The 13,745-nt window shown below is 26.4% G+C and overlaps 1 protein-coding gene across 4 annotated transcripts in view; it reads right to left on the reverse strand.

The window, feature by feature from the left end:
• The window catches only part of LOC132931772 (uncharacterized), a 130,789-nt gene that overhangs the window by 100,534 nt on the left and 16,510 nt on the right, over positions 1 to 13,745 (reverse strand). For 3 of the 4 annotated variants that reach the window (XR_009662777.1, XM_060997759.1, XM_060997760.1), the window contains exons 8-15: positions 12,364 to 12,420; positions 10,217 to 10,261; positions 9,594 to 9,653; positions 9,415 to 9,459; positions 8,870 to 8,932; positions 4,276 to 4,317; positions 1,211 to 1,267; positions 832 to 876 (exon numbers count right to left, since the gene is read on the reverse strand). Coding sequence is in view for 3 of the 4 variants with exons in the window: in XM_060997759.1 (XP_060853742.1) it covers positions 832 to 876; positions 1,211 to 1,267; positions 4,276 to 4,317; positions 8,870 to 8,932; positions 9,415 to 9,459; positions 9,594 to 9,653; positions 10,217 to 10,261; positions 12,364 to 12,420 (414 nt within the window). In the remaining variant the exon portion in view is untranslated. Of the gene's footprint in view, positions 1 to 831; positions 877 to 1,210; positions 1,268 to 4,271; positions 4,318 to 8,869; positions 8,933 to 9,414; positions 9,460 to 9,593; positions 9,654 to 10,216; positions 10,262 to 12,363; positions 12,421 to 13,745 lie in introns of those variants that run through there. The other variant, XM_060997761.1, reaches the window with a different exon arrangement.

Raw genomic sequence — 13,745 nt, forward strand, 5'->3', positions numbered from 1 at the left:
TGCCGTTCCACTAAAAATTAGTTGATTTTGAATAATATTTATACATTTTTATTTGTAAGAGATATTCAACAAGGAATATAGGTAGCAATGTTACAGGACACTTTCACAAATGTTCTATGTACCTACCCATTGTACCCCCGTGGCTCTACCTATAGTCAAAGATTTAATTAGCTTTGGAGTGGAACTGAAATCATCTTACAAAATGGGCCAATAAATTAAAAAATTGATATTATTTTAATTTTGAAGGAGATTCCAATAATTTTAGGAGGTAACCCCCACTCACAAACACAAACATGCACAACTCCCCAATCACCGCTTGTGTTCCAATCGCCATACGAAAAATATCAAGATTGTATTACTATTGCTTTGATTGACATGGTGGAATGAAAACAAAGTAATAATTGAAGTCGATTTGAATTTATTAATCGATTCTAGATTGCTTATATTTATTTATTTCTATGCCTGACGGCACTTTACAAAGAAAAAATATATAAATGTTAGTAGATATTAGAGATAACAATTAAAATATATAAAAACAATATTAGTACTGATTTATCGAGAGGTTATTTAGATCATTTGGGTTTTATATTAGGTATTTTATAAATGGTAATGATCAGGGTGCAGAGTACAGAAACTACAGAACACAGTTTCAAAAATTCAATAAACGATGTGGACCGAGAGAAGTAATACCTAAATAACTCTACCTGCACAATATATTCAAAAAATAAATAAATTACATATTAGATTATATTTTGATATTAAATTGTATAGTATATTAGTATAATATATTATATACATTAAATAAGTCATATTACAATTAAAATTACTCACAAGCTTGATATATAATGAAAGATTCCCGTTTCATTGGAACGAGCCCTAAACAATAATTTAATATTTCAATAAAAATACAATACTATTTAGATCTTTTTCAATAATAAAATACGGTTTTGAACGAATGATTTTTCTACAATTTTATGTGCGGCCTTCATTAGTATTGCCCATTAAGCCATAGCCAAACTATTATGATATTAAATTTTAAATACCTAATTTACTAAATTATTAGTTAGATATTATGGAAGATTAAATTAAAACATTTAAAGAATAATTATAGAAATAAAAAATATATAATTTAATAATATAATAAACATAAAACATAGGTACCCATACCTATTTTCTATGATTAAATTTAAATACAATTATAAGAACTCACATTTTTTTTCCATTCTATCTGAATATTCACTATAAGTTTCAGCAAATATTGGAAACACTAAAAACACAGAAAAATTTTTTATTTATTAGTTATTACTTAAAGATGCTAAATTAAAAAACAATAATGTACAATAATATTGTACTTGCATGGCGTGCTCATTGCAAGCTCATAAAACAACTCGAAATTAAATTACTACAAGTGATAGGTATATAAAAACAAGGTTAGGTTATCTTAAAACATAAGTTTTTAAAAAACGGGTGTTAACTTTTAAGAGTCGATATCATTTTGTCATCAAAATAAAAATATGTTATCTGAAATTTTATCATTATTATACATAGTTAAACATAAAATCTGATACTATTTTATTTTATTTAAAATTATAATAATATAATTAATCATTTTTTTCTAAATATGCCAATACATTTAATTTTCGATCCTCTTCACTTTAGTAAAAATCTGTGCTTTAATTTATCTCAATATATAAAAATTAATCATGATAACAACTACAATGAAATACATTTAAAAAAGGAATGGTCATAATTTTTTCCACTTCAATCTTTATAATGTATTTAATAAAATGGAAAAAATTGAAAATGGATAGCACTCTGTTGTGTAGCAGGTGTCGAGTGAAAACTTTAATAGATGTGTAAAATTTGATTTCAATGCTGTATCCAATGCTTGAAATCAATTTTAAATATCATTGAAAACCTTTTAAAAATCAAGTTATATTGAAATCAAAAATATTTTTTAATAAAACTAAAATTCAAATTGATAATTTATATAAAAATAATAACCGTATTATAGAGAGATCAATTTAAAAATTAAAAAAAAAATGAATTCGACAATGACCAATACTCAATGGTCAATAAGTACATAAAATATAAATATAATAATAATAATAATCATTGGTAAGAAAATAATAACAAAAAGATAAGATACATCGTAATTCGTTTTTTTTTAAATAACTATACTGATTCCTAGTGCGATAACCTACGCGTTCGACTAACAATCGTTTTGAGTCCGTTTTTACTATTTTTACACATAATTAACCCTACACTGCGCAAATTAAAAAATGTTGAGTTTTAATTTCAAAAAAAATTTTTTGTGTTAATTAAACTATAAATAATTATGAAAAAATAAACAATACATTTTTTTTTTTAATTTTTGAACTTAGAAATTCAAAATTATTATCCGTTCCATATATTATGGAACTATGGGCGCTTATCGGTTATAAAAATTCCATACCCGCATGTGTTGTCTCTGTCTTACTAAAGTATTTACATATATCATAACAAATTTGCGTTATGGCCATAACGCACTTTAAAATGATAATATCAATAAAATCAATATGTCATTTTCTAGATAATATTCTTACCTTTAAATTTGATAATAGGTAAAATGTATTCTGCTGAACGCAAAATTTGCTAGTAAACTAACTTTTTCTAGTAAGTAGTCTAGTTACGTTAGTAAGACAGAGACAACGCATGTGGGTACGGCGTTTTTTTTAATCGCTAATCGCGCATAGTGCCATACATGCAACAGTTATACAATCAATTAAATGGCGGTCAAAATTATGTTTACCCAAACCCAGCTATCAATTAAATAGACTATCCAATCATATTTTTTTCGTACTGTTAATAATTAAATTTGATTTTATAGGTATCAATTTTTATATAATCACAGTGAAACTTTAACCAATAAGCATATGGTCGAAGGTTTAGAATGTTCTAAACAAATTTAAACCTATATAACGTTATCTTAACGTTTCATCGTGATAACTACCTAAGTAATGATAAACATGTCTATACTTTCAAATTAAACAGCTGTGATAGAAATACTAACGATAACTTAGAAGTTATGATAATAAATATAAATTGTTCCATAATTGGAACTATGCGCAGTGTAGGGTAATGCTCGGAAAAATATTTTTAACATTGTATTCCGTAAATAAAAATGTCGTATCATAATTATATTGCAAAACAAGAATTGTACAGAATAGTATATCACTAAGTATTAAGTTTCGACATCTTTTTATTAACAATTTTGAATCGTATATAAAAAATGTGATACATCAGACATTATATGTATAATAATACTTTAAAAATGATAATTTGGATATCATATTAGAAAAAATAAATAATACTTCACCATAACAATATGTTAAATGTAAAATGTCAGATCAAAATTAAATTGTTTAAATGTCTTCAGAAATAATATGTCATTATAACATTATCACTATAGAAGATAGAACTAGCCGAATTAAAATAAAAATATAACAAAAATCATTATTGGAATCATAAAAATATCAAGGTCATATTTTAAAAATTAAAATTAAATAATAATTGTATTTGAATTTCACTAAAGTAAAATCGCTTTTATCAAAAACTGATTTTGAGTAAAAATTCCCGTTTTTCTTTAATTTTTTGTTTGTTTTCTCGATGATTTTGAAAAATACTAGGAAATTTTAATTTTAAAATTTCTCAAAGAGTATAAAAAAGATACAATTTGATATCAGAAACCACCATCAAAGTCGTCGATCAAATCATGTTTTCAAATACCTTTAAATCGTATGTTGTATACGGTTTGAGCCAATACCGTCTGTTAGTCAATCAGTTCTGATTTAATTCCGGATTTGATGACGTTTAAACTATTTTTGAGTTAGCACTTAAGAATTAAGGGATATGTAACACAAGACAAATTGTTTCAAAAGTCTACTTATTTATTTAATTATCTAAAACACCGTTGTAAAATAAAAGAGAATTACATTGAATTTAATGTAATTGCTGGTTCTTCACGGCTGTCTAACAAAATTCATACATTAAAAAGCGATTGCATTGTAGTTAAAGTAAAAAATTTTAAAAAGCATTATGCTTGTATGGCTAAAAATATCCTAATTCGTACCCAGTGTATTCTTAATACTACAGTCAATATAATATACAGAACGGTATGTACAGACACAAAAAACACACATGTACACGCACACACAGACGTCATCGTTTTAAATCATTATTATTTATTACTATACATTTATCGCCTCACTCAGTATCTAAAATAAACTTACTTACATGACCATAATCCTTCATAGTAACCTTCAAAATCGTAGCTATCTATAGTAATAGAAAAAATGAATTAATTTATTATAATAGGCAATCTCGTACACAACGGGGGGGGGGGGGGTTAACACTCCCCCCCTGAAAATGTATCCTGAATACGTGATTGATTATAGCTCACCTCTTTTTAAATCATAATTAGTTTATTACGATGGCAAATATTATCGGAGTTGTCCGATTGCGGCCCGAATACAGATAGTCGTATTTTACCCCAAATATAAGTATCCCGATTGCGTCCAAGCACACATTGGTTCACAAAATAGCTTATAATTAATAAAATAAAGTAAATATTTCTAATACTGAATATTTGAAATTTAAAGTATTTTATTTAAATACTTTAAAAATGTAAAACAATTATTCGTTATTACAATATTTAATGATATACGTTATAATAACATGTCTCGTTTATGGTTATAACTTATAATAAATAATATACAAACTTTTGAGATCTACATGGCTACATAGGAAAATTAATAATTAATTAAATAGTATATATACATATAAATAGTCGAATATTAAAATAATAAACTGTTTACAATAATATGTCAATAAATAGTCGAATAATAAAATAATAAATTGCTTACAATACAAAAAGTTATAAAATGCATATGTCAATAATAAACAGTAAAATAATTTTAGTGTTAAGTTATATTTAAGGGGGCTGGAGCAGGTACAAATTATCACGTAAAACAGGCCAAAAGCTAGACAAAACTGTGGGACTTGGGTTAGACGGATTTTAATTTTGAAAACTAATTAAAAATCTTCAACAACTCTTCTAAGCATGGCCGTGGAAATTTATCATTATTACAAAAAATAATGACGTACCTACTTAAATATATAAAATACCAAAATTCTTATTTTTTAAATTGTCGATATTTTATCGAAGAATTTGTATAAACAAAATCCCCTCGACCATTCCCTAACTAACATAATGACTAATTAATATTAATTTTCAAAATTAAAATCCGTCGAATCCAACTCTCACAATTTTGTCTAGCTTTTTGGCATTTTTGTCATGAGAATAGCATGGCATATTATATTTGACAAAATTGAAATTATTGACATGTGCCTGTGCGTGCGGAAACGCATCGGCGCGGCGAGTCGGCAATCCTAATTAAAAATAAACTGCCAACATTTTGTTCCTGGAATATATAAGATAAGAAAACTCGCGCCGGCGGCGGGCACAATATTATAATAATAATTATTAATTAACGTCCGGTCTACCTGCATGTTTGGTCCACCACCAGTACGTCATTATTCTACAGCGAGTAAAAGTAATATTCGAATTTTGATTTTCGATATTTCTATTAGTCTGGCATCTGCTGTTGATTGAAACCAATGTGCAGTTCCTAAAGAACCATTTTTTCGTGCAATATATATTTCGATATTCGTCATCTTTAATACTATGGACACTAAGAAAGACTGGCATCATGGAAAAAAAAACTAAAACTCTTTTATCCAAAAGAAAGAAAAACAAAGGAAATATTGATACTCTAAATAGATTAAAAAAAGTAAGTATAAATATTACATATCTATTGTATTAATTAACTATAGCATAATATAATCATGCTGAAAATCCTGACAATCCATTTTTAGATTCTGAGAGAAGCGAAAGTAAACATTTTTCAGTAGTTTTCAAAAGCGCTGTAAAAAACAAATGAAAAATTAAGGAAAAAACGGGAATTTTTACGCAACATCGATGTTGGACAAAATGGATTTTGATTTATTTTTAGTGTAACTCTAAAAGAAATGACCGTAAATTCATGAAATGTTGACTGAATGTTTATATTAGCATACATTATTATATTAATGTTGTCTTGTATAAAATAAAACACTGATTAGGTTTTTTCGCTTATTATTCTAAAGTTGGTACAACCGATCTCCCGAAAATTTAAATGTCCAGCGGCGAATCGGTCGGCGAAATCGTAGTTTAAATTAATATAACTTTATTTATTTACAATGTAATTGAATAAAATTGAATTCATAGGCTTGTATTGTTGGAGTAAGAACAAAAAAAATACCGTATATCGGAGTACGAAATAAATATTGTTGTGTGTGTCAAGCAACGAAAAAAAAATGGAAATGAAACTAACCATTTATGTTATAAAAATTGAAATTGTTCTTCAACTGCCATGGAAGTAGATATAATCGTTGATGGATTTAAGCAAAGTTTAACAATGCATGGTCTAATTTATTCGCAGTTAATAGGTAAATAATGTTTTAGAATATGTAATAACTAATAGGTAATAAAATAATTTCGAAAAATCAATATATTAGAATTTCCCACATATGACAACATTTTTGAAATATTTTGACTCCTTTATTGAGCTATTTAAAGTCCAATATAACACATCCATTGATCCACTACAACGACATGGTCGACAAAGTACTGTGCAGCAGAGTGGTAGATTTTTAGAACTCATTATTTTCACAAAATCAAAATTTGATAATTCTAAGTTGTTTATTTTTTTTTTTTATTAATTTGTTTAGTTGTTCCCCGAAGATCATAGACTATAGATTGAATTTTAATTTTGGCAACGGTTTGACATTGTTCAAAATATCCAAAAATTGATATATACTTGGATGTGATGTATAAAATAATTAATTAAATGTAGAATGGAAACTTTCACATACGTTTGTTATCAAGTACATACTAGAACTACAAGTAGCCTATACATTTGGTGGAAAATCAGAATTATCGTCAATATAAGTTATTTCTACTAAATAATCACATAATAATTGTATTTTTTTCGTTGAAGGCTGTATTGAAACTAAATCTATGGCAAAATATTCCCCTACCATTTCAGGTTCTAAAAATGGTAATCCAAATATATACGTTAAAAACTTGCCTATTTCGCTATCTTTGTCTTTATAATCTATACTTAACCCTACAGATTGTATTTTTCGTCACCGCGATTGATCTAGATGGAACCTACAACCTTTTATAATAGCCAATGGCCAAATTAAACGAATTGCCTTGTGTATAGATGTTTCAAAATCTACGAATATTATATTGGGCTTAAAACTAAAATTAAATGTATTACACTGTTCTATAAGTCCATTAAATGCATTTTGATATCTTTCAATTTTTTTATCTGGTAATAAAAATAAGCAATAGGATAATAATGACCATTATTCAATGCACGGATAGTAAATAATTGATAAAAATATTTAGTACAGCATCGGAATGTCCCATCGACATAAATTTGAGAAATTGATGATAAACTTCGTAAGTTACTTTCACATGAAAATAGAATAAAATTCTTAATATTATCTTGATAAGTAAAAATTGTTCATCTTCGTTTGTTTAGATATCAGTAAACCTTAAAAAAACATCATGCACTTGTTGTATATTGGTTGGTTTAGCTGGAAGGATTTTTCTACGGGCTTCATGAATTCTTTTTCGAAAACAATTCACATCTTTTGTGATGATATTAATATAATCTAAAAGAAAAATGTTGTCACTAACAATACGTATGTATGCGAAATTATAAATTATGAACTCGCCACTTTCTTTTAAACCAACATGGATTAATTTTGACGGCCGCTCACAAATATTTTCAGTTGCCTTTTTTTTAATACCATTTCGTATTTGTTGACGTTTTAATATCTGATCAGTATTGGCTTCATGATTGTGATCATTAACGTCAAATTTACTTTGGCTTATTAAAATTTCTTTATTATATCGTTTAACAAAACTTTTACAACTTTTATTCGTACAACACCATTTTTATATTTCATTTGCTAATAGCTTATGAAATTGAAATTTATATTTAAATATTACTAACATTTGTTTATTTTTTTCGCTTACCATTTCGTGAATTTCTATCATTTAGACTTTATAAAACGAAAAACCAAACAACACTAACAGCACAATATACAACTATGTTTAACCTAGCAATCTTACAGTTTATCTCCTCTTTTTATCTTTAATTGACTGAAAATTACCACGCCGAATATTAGTGATCGTGTGAGTCTGATAGTTATATTTATGTTAAAATGCGTATAGGACGCAATCGCAATATTTATTTAGTTTTGATGACCACTTAAATAGTATTTCCTACCTATAAGTACGGGCCGCAATCGGGATAGGTGAAAAGGTAAAAAGATTTCTTTGGGCCGCAATCGGGCGACGTCCAATATTACGTATCACATGAAGAAAAGACAAAAATATATTAAATAATATTTCACACGCCTGAATTATTATTAATTTGTGTGAGTTTCAAATGTAGAGTGTAGATTTACAATAAACTCCAGAAACATGAAAAAAAAGAACAAACCTTTTATTTAAATATTCATAAATCATAGTACAATAATATAATAACTAATTTTCAACTGGACAATCAAGAATACAATTTAAATCTTCCTCGACAAATACATATTTATTTTCTATCTGTACCTAGCACCAATTTAAAATTAATTTTACTATAATGTTAAAAGAGTTATGATCATTATTAATGTAATTTATCTCTAATACTTATGGATCTTAGTAGTTAGTATGAATAATGCTTTAGAGTTAGACTATAAGAAGGATCATTTAACTACTTACCTAATTCCATATTTTCAATCCTTTTGATAAAATCAGTTTCATTTTCTGTTAACATTGGATATGCTAAAAGAAAGAAATGACACAATTATAATTTTTTTATTTTGACAATAATTTTCTAATTAATAATTTATTTAATTTAGATTAATGTGTAAAGAGTAATGTAAGTTTCAAACTAACTGGGTTTTGTTTTTTTGTTTTTTAAGGGATTTAGTATAGATGCTATTTATAGTCTTCGTAGGTTACGATAAATGTTAATCTGTTGTCAAAACTAATAATGGATCATCATAATTATTTACATTATTTTAAGTATTAATCCTACGTTACATACATATGGTCGACAATGACTGAATACTATTTAATATTTATACATTTTCAAATGATTATTTTCTATTATATTATATTAAATATTTAATTTAATATTTACAAATCATATTAACATTTCAGGATTAAAAATATTATACTTTATATTATGAATAACATTTTTGTATAAAAAAATGTAATTACTAAAAGAATATTAAATGTTATCGTCCTATCAATCAACTTACAATATTGAAAATTCTCAAAATCTGATTTATTAATTCCAGTAATATCTATAAATAATAACAATTAACATATAAACGTTGAGTTAGTCAACGCTATTCAATTTTATAGTTATTGGATTTCAACATAAAAAATTAATTTTGATGTTTTATAAATTATAAATATTGTATTTTAAATCATTTACTATAACGTTTACTCCTAATTTCAATATATTCATCATATAATTCACCAAGATTTGGACAATCTGAAAAAATGTATACATAATATTATTTTTAGTTTACTAGTCAAGTTAATAAGTATTTTTTATTACAAAAGACAATAGATTATTTTTAAAACGATTCGTCAACATAAATTAATTAATATGTTTTGGATAAATTTTCTTTAAAAATTCTTTTAAATATGTATAATTCTATTCACACGAATCTAAATACCTTTAGAAACATTTTGAGTTTAAAAAAAAATTCACTAAAACGATTAAATATTTACATAGAAATCTAGAAATAATAATAATAATATTAATTACAACAAATCAATATAATAATGTAAATTATCGGAGCGTGAACTATTTTATTATGACAAACCTGAATACCAAAAAAAAAAAAAATTCTGATTTTATTCATTTAATCTAATAATAATCTTTTGTCATTAGTAGTTGAAACAAAATCTGGTTCGTTTCGATGTATTAAATTGATACTGTTATCAACATTCAAATATACAATAATTATGTTTGTTCGTTTTTAATTTAAATACTATATACACAGTATTAAAATACATAATATAATTATTATGTTAGTAAAAACAACATACGATTTTTTAAGCCTTTAAACAATTCCTCGATCAAAGGTTCGTTTTCTAAACATAAACGTAAAAAAAAAAATTAGTATTTTTATAATTTACAAATTTTATAAGTTTTCTCATAAAATATTATTATCAACATTTTTTGAAGAAAAGCGTTAAGCATTATTTCACAAATATTTTAATTTTAATATGCCTTATATTAGGTATTATATTTGGTTGTAAAAAAACCAATGTGTGTAACAAAAATAATGCTACGTTTGTTTTCCTTAGCATCTATTATTTCACGAGGTGATAACTAACTAACAGTGATATATGTTTCCAAATACACGGAAACTATTTACGATGTTGAAAATTTACAAACATAACATTATCTTTCGTACTTTTCCTATCCTATCATAAATCATTACTTTCAATTATTCGTCTATCTAAATAAATCGCATGATCTTATGTTTTTAGCAAAAGGAGGAAACTAATACATTTTTTTATGAGCGTCTATAGTTTAAATTTAAACTAAATTAGATATTTAAACAAAAAATAACATTTTGAATTATTTTGTTGTAATTCAAAAATATCACTAGTGAGGATTTGAAACTTTTACGTATTTTATAATATTTTATTTATATGTTCAATGTTACCTATCTTTTTTTTTATAAATATTTGTTATAAATTATACACAATCTGCACCAGTTAGCACAAAAAAGTATGAAGTTCATACTATGAACTATATGAAAAAAAAAAGAAAACACGAAGAATTCGAATGAAAAAACTACCCATTGTTGACACTTTGTCTTTTTTTTAATTATTTTTTGTTTTAATATTTTGTTTGTTTAGATTATAAATTGTAATTTAGCAGGTCTTTACACCATTTTCTCTTAAGATGACGAGAAGGGTTCCTCGGGACATGGTAAATATTTTTTTTAAGCAGATTTGGGTGAAAGTTAAGGCGTAGATGGAACCGTTTATAATGACTTTTGGCCTCTTCATGTATGGTTTTCATGTGTAAGTTTTTATGTAGGGTGTCATTAGATGTGTATGGAGAGGAATTGATAATTTTCCTTAATATAATATTTTGTATTTTATTTAGATTGGAGATTTTTGCATTACTCTATAACTGTAGGCCGTAAGTCCAAATTAGTTTTAGGAGATATTTATAGAGAAGTAATTTAATGTTTAATGAGTGTTTGTTGTTGACGATTAGAGTTTTTAGCATTTGCAAACGGAAGTTGCAGTCTTTTGGCTTGGGTATGATGGCCCAGGTCAAGAGACAGTCCAATATATTTTACAGTTGATGATGGGGGAGGATTTGGGTACCATAAAGGGTTACTTCTGGACAAGGTGCTAGTTTAAGTGTGAGTGTAGTATGAATTGATTTATTTTGAAGCACCACATTTTGTATCAGTCTTCCATTCATAGAAGATGGGTTTGTAGGTTTGTGGAAGCTATATTAGGATCTGCACTGGATGATATAAAATTGATATCCGCATAGTCTGCTACTAGAGCAGGGATGGCGAACCTATGTCATGCGTATCACAGAGTGAGACGTAAATTTAAATATAATTTATAATTTTCACTTCACTGTCCAAAAAAATTACTGATAATTTGAAATTATTTTTAACTTACTATTGTAATTTGTAATAAATATCGTAATATATTATTAACATAATGTCGTAATTGACGTAACCTGTACTTTTCATTTCCTAAACTCGTAAAATTAAATACTTACAATAAATAAAATCATGTTTATATGTTTAATTAATTATTTTTAAAGCAAAAAAAAGGTCTGAAAAGTTTCTGACATGCGAGATAAATAAAATAAAAACCAAACATTTTAATTTGACACGCAGTTATCAAAAGGTTCGCCATCCCTGTACTACAGTGTTGGGCATAGTTGGTTGATCAGATGTATATTATATTGTATAGGATTGGGGAGAAGATTCCACCTTGTGGAACACCTGCCACAATTTCTGATACCAGTGATACCTATCTTTAAAATATTTAGATTAATTTTATACCATGAACTTACGAGTATCCATTTTACGGTTATTGCGATAACTTACTCAATGATAACAGAGCATTTATCTACTTTCATTATTTTCATACTTTCACATACCTAATATTATACGTATGAACAATTATTTTACTTGATTAATACATACTAAATCTATTCATCCTATCCGTATATTCTTCATAAGTTTCGTATACTCGTGGATAACCTAGAAAATAAATTTTAATCTTATATTATATTTATTGACTAATATAACTATGTTATAGTAGTGGTTTGTAGATAAAGAAATGAATATAAACTCAAATATATAATAGATATGACTATTTTTTCATAATAGTAAATTAACAACAGATTAGTTTCAGCGTGTTATAATAAGACTTGAATGTACGAGTCTTCTCCTCTTGAAGTCTTGACTACAAAAATCAAAAATTGATCTTTAATTTTTGGGCGAGGTAATGACTTATGAATTTTAAGAATAGTCATCCAAATACCATGCTCAATATTAATGTAAGAAAAACAATTGAATTATTAGTATTTTGTGTTGTTTTTGGAGACGTGTGGTTAAATTAGAAAAATGGTATTTGTGAACGAACAGTAACGGATAGTATTTCCGGATAGATAGTGAAAATAAATCTTAGTTACATGATGGATTTTTATATAAACATTTTTGTTATGTTAGTGGGGGGGGGGGGGGTCAAAAATATTTGTATACATTTATAACATTCCTTCTATTTACTTTTTCACTTATAATCACATAGGTGGCAACAATAGGGTGAGGACATAGGTCTCTCAAAAACTAATCCTTAACTGGGTTAAGAGGACGCTATAACCGCATGTGTTGTCTCTGACTTATACACGCGTAACATAGTTAAAAACTGTTTTGCGTGGGACAATTTTACTCCCTCGATATTTATATCAAAATTACCAAAATTTTAAATCGCATTGAAAATAACTTTACCTGTGTCGTAGCGTTTTAATTTTTTTTATAACACGAATCATGAATGCAATTAAAGTTATCGGTTTGAGAACTTAAGGTTATTTTCATTTAATAATTAAAAATTATTGGTTACCACTATCAAAAAAATTAAAACGCTACAACACAGGTAAAGTTCTTCTCAATGCGATTTAAAATTTTGGTAATTTTTATATAAATATCGAGGGAGTAAAATTGTCCCACGCAAAATAGTTTTCAACTATGTTACTCGTGTATAAGACAGAGAACATATGCGGATATAGCGTCCTCTTAACTGGCTTAACACATAAATCATTATTAAATCAATAGTTCATAGTAAAATATATTTTTGACTTAAAGTTTACAACTATCATTTATTTCCTCAAGCTTAAAATTTTATTTTGCGAATCACAAAAAAAAAGCTGAGCTAAATTAATCTCAAAAAAGTGAGCAAGTGAACATCGCTCTGCTGAGTCTGCTGTATAGTAGAGATGGAGAGTAGATCACTATAATGGATGTATTAAATTTAAATGCAATGGCAAGTACCATTGTAGACGAAAAACAATTCTAAACTGAATTGC

This window comes from Rhopalosiphum padi, chromosome 1 (genome assembly GCF_020882245.1).
Source record: "Rhopalosiphum padi isolate XX-2018 chromosome 1, ASM2088224v1, whole genome shotgun sequence".
Classification (NCBI taxonomy): domain Eukaryota; kingdom Metazoa; phylum Arthropoda; class Insecta; order Hemiptera; family Aphididae; genus Rhopalosiphum; species Rhopalosiphum padi.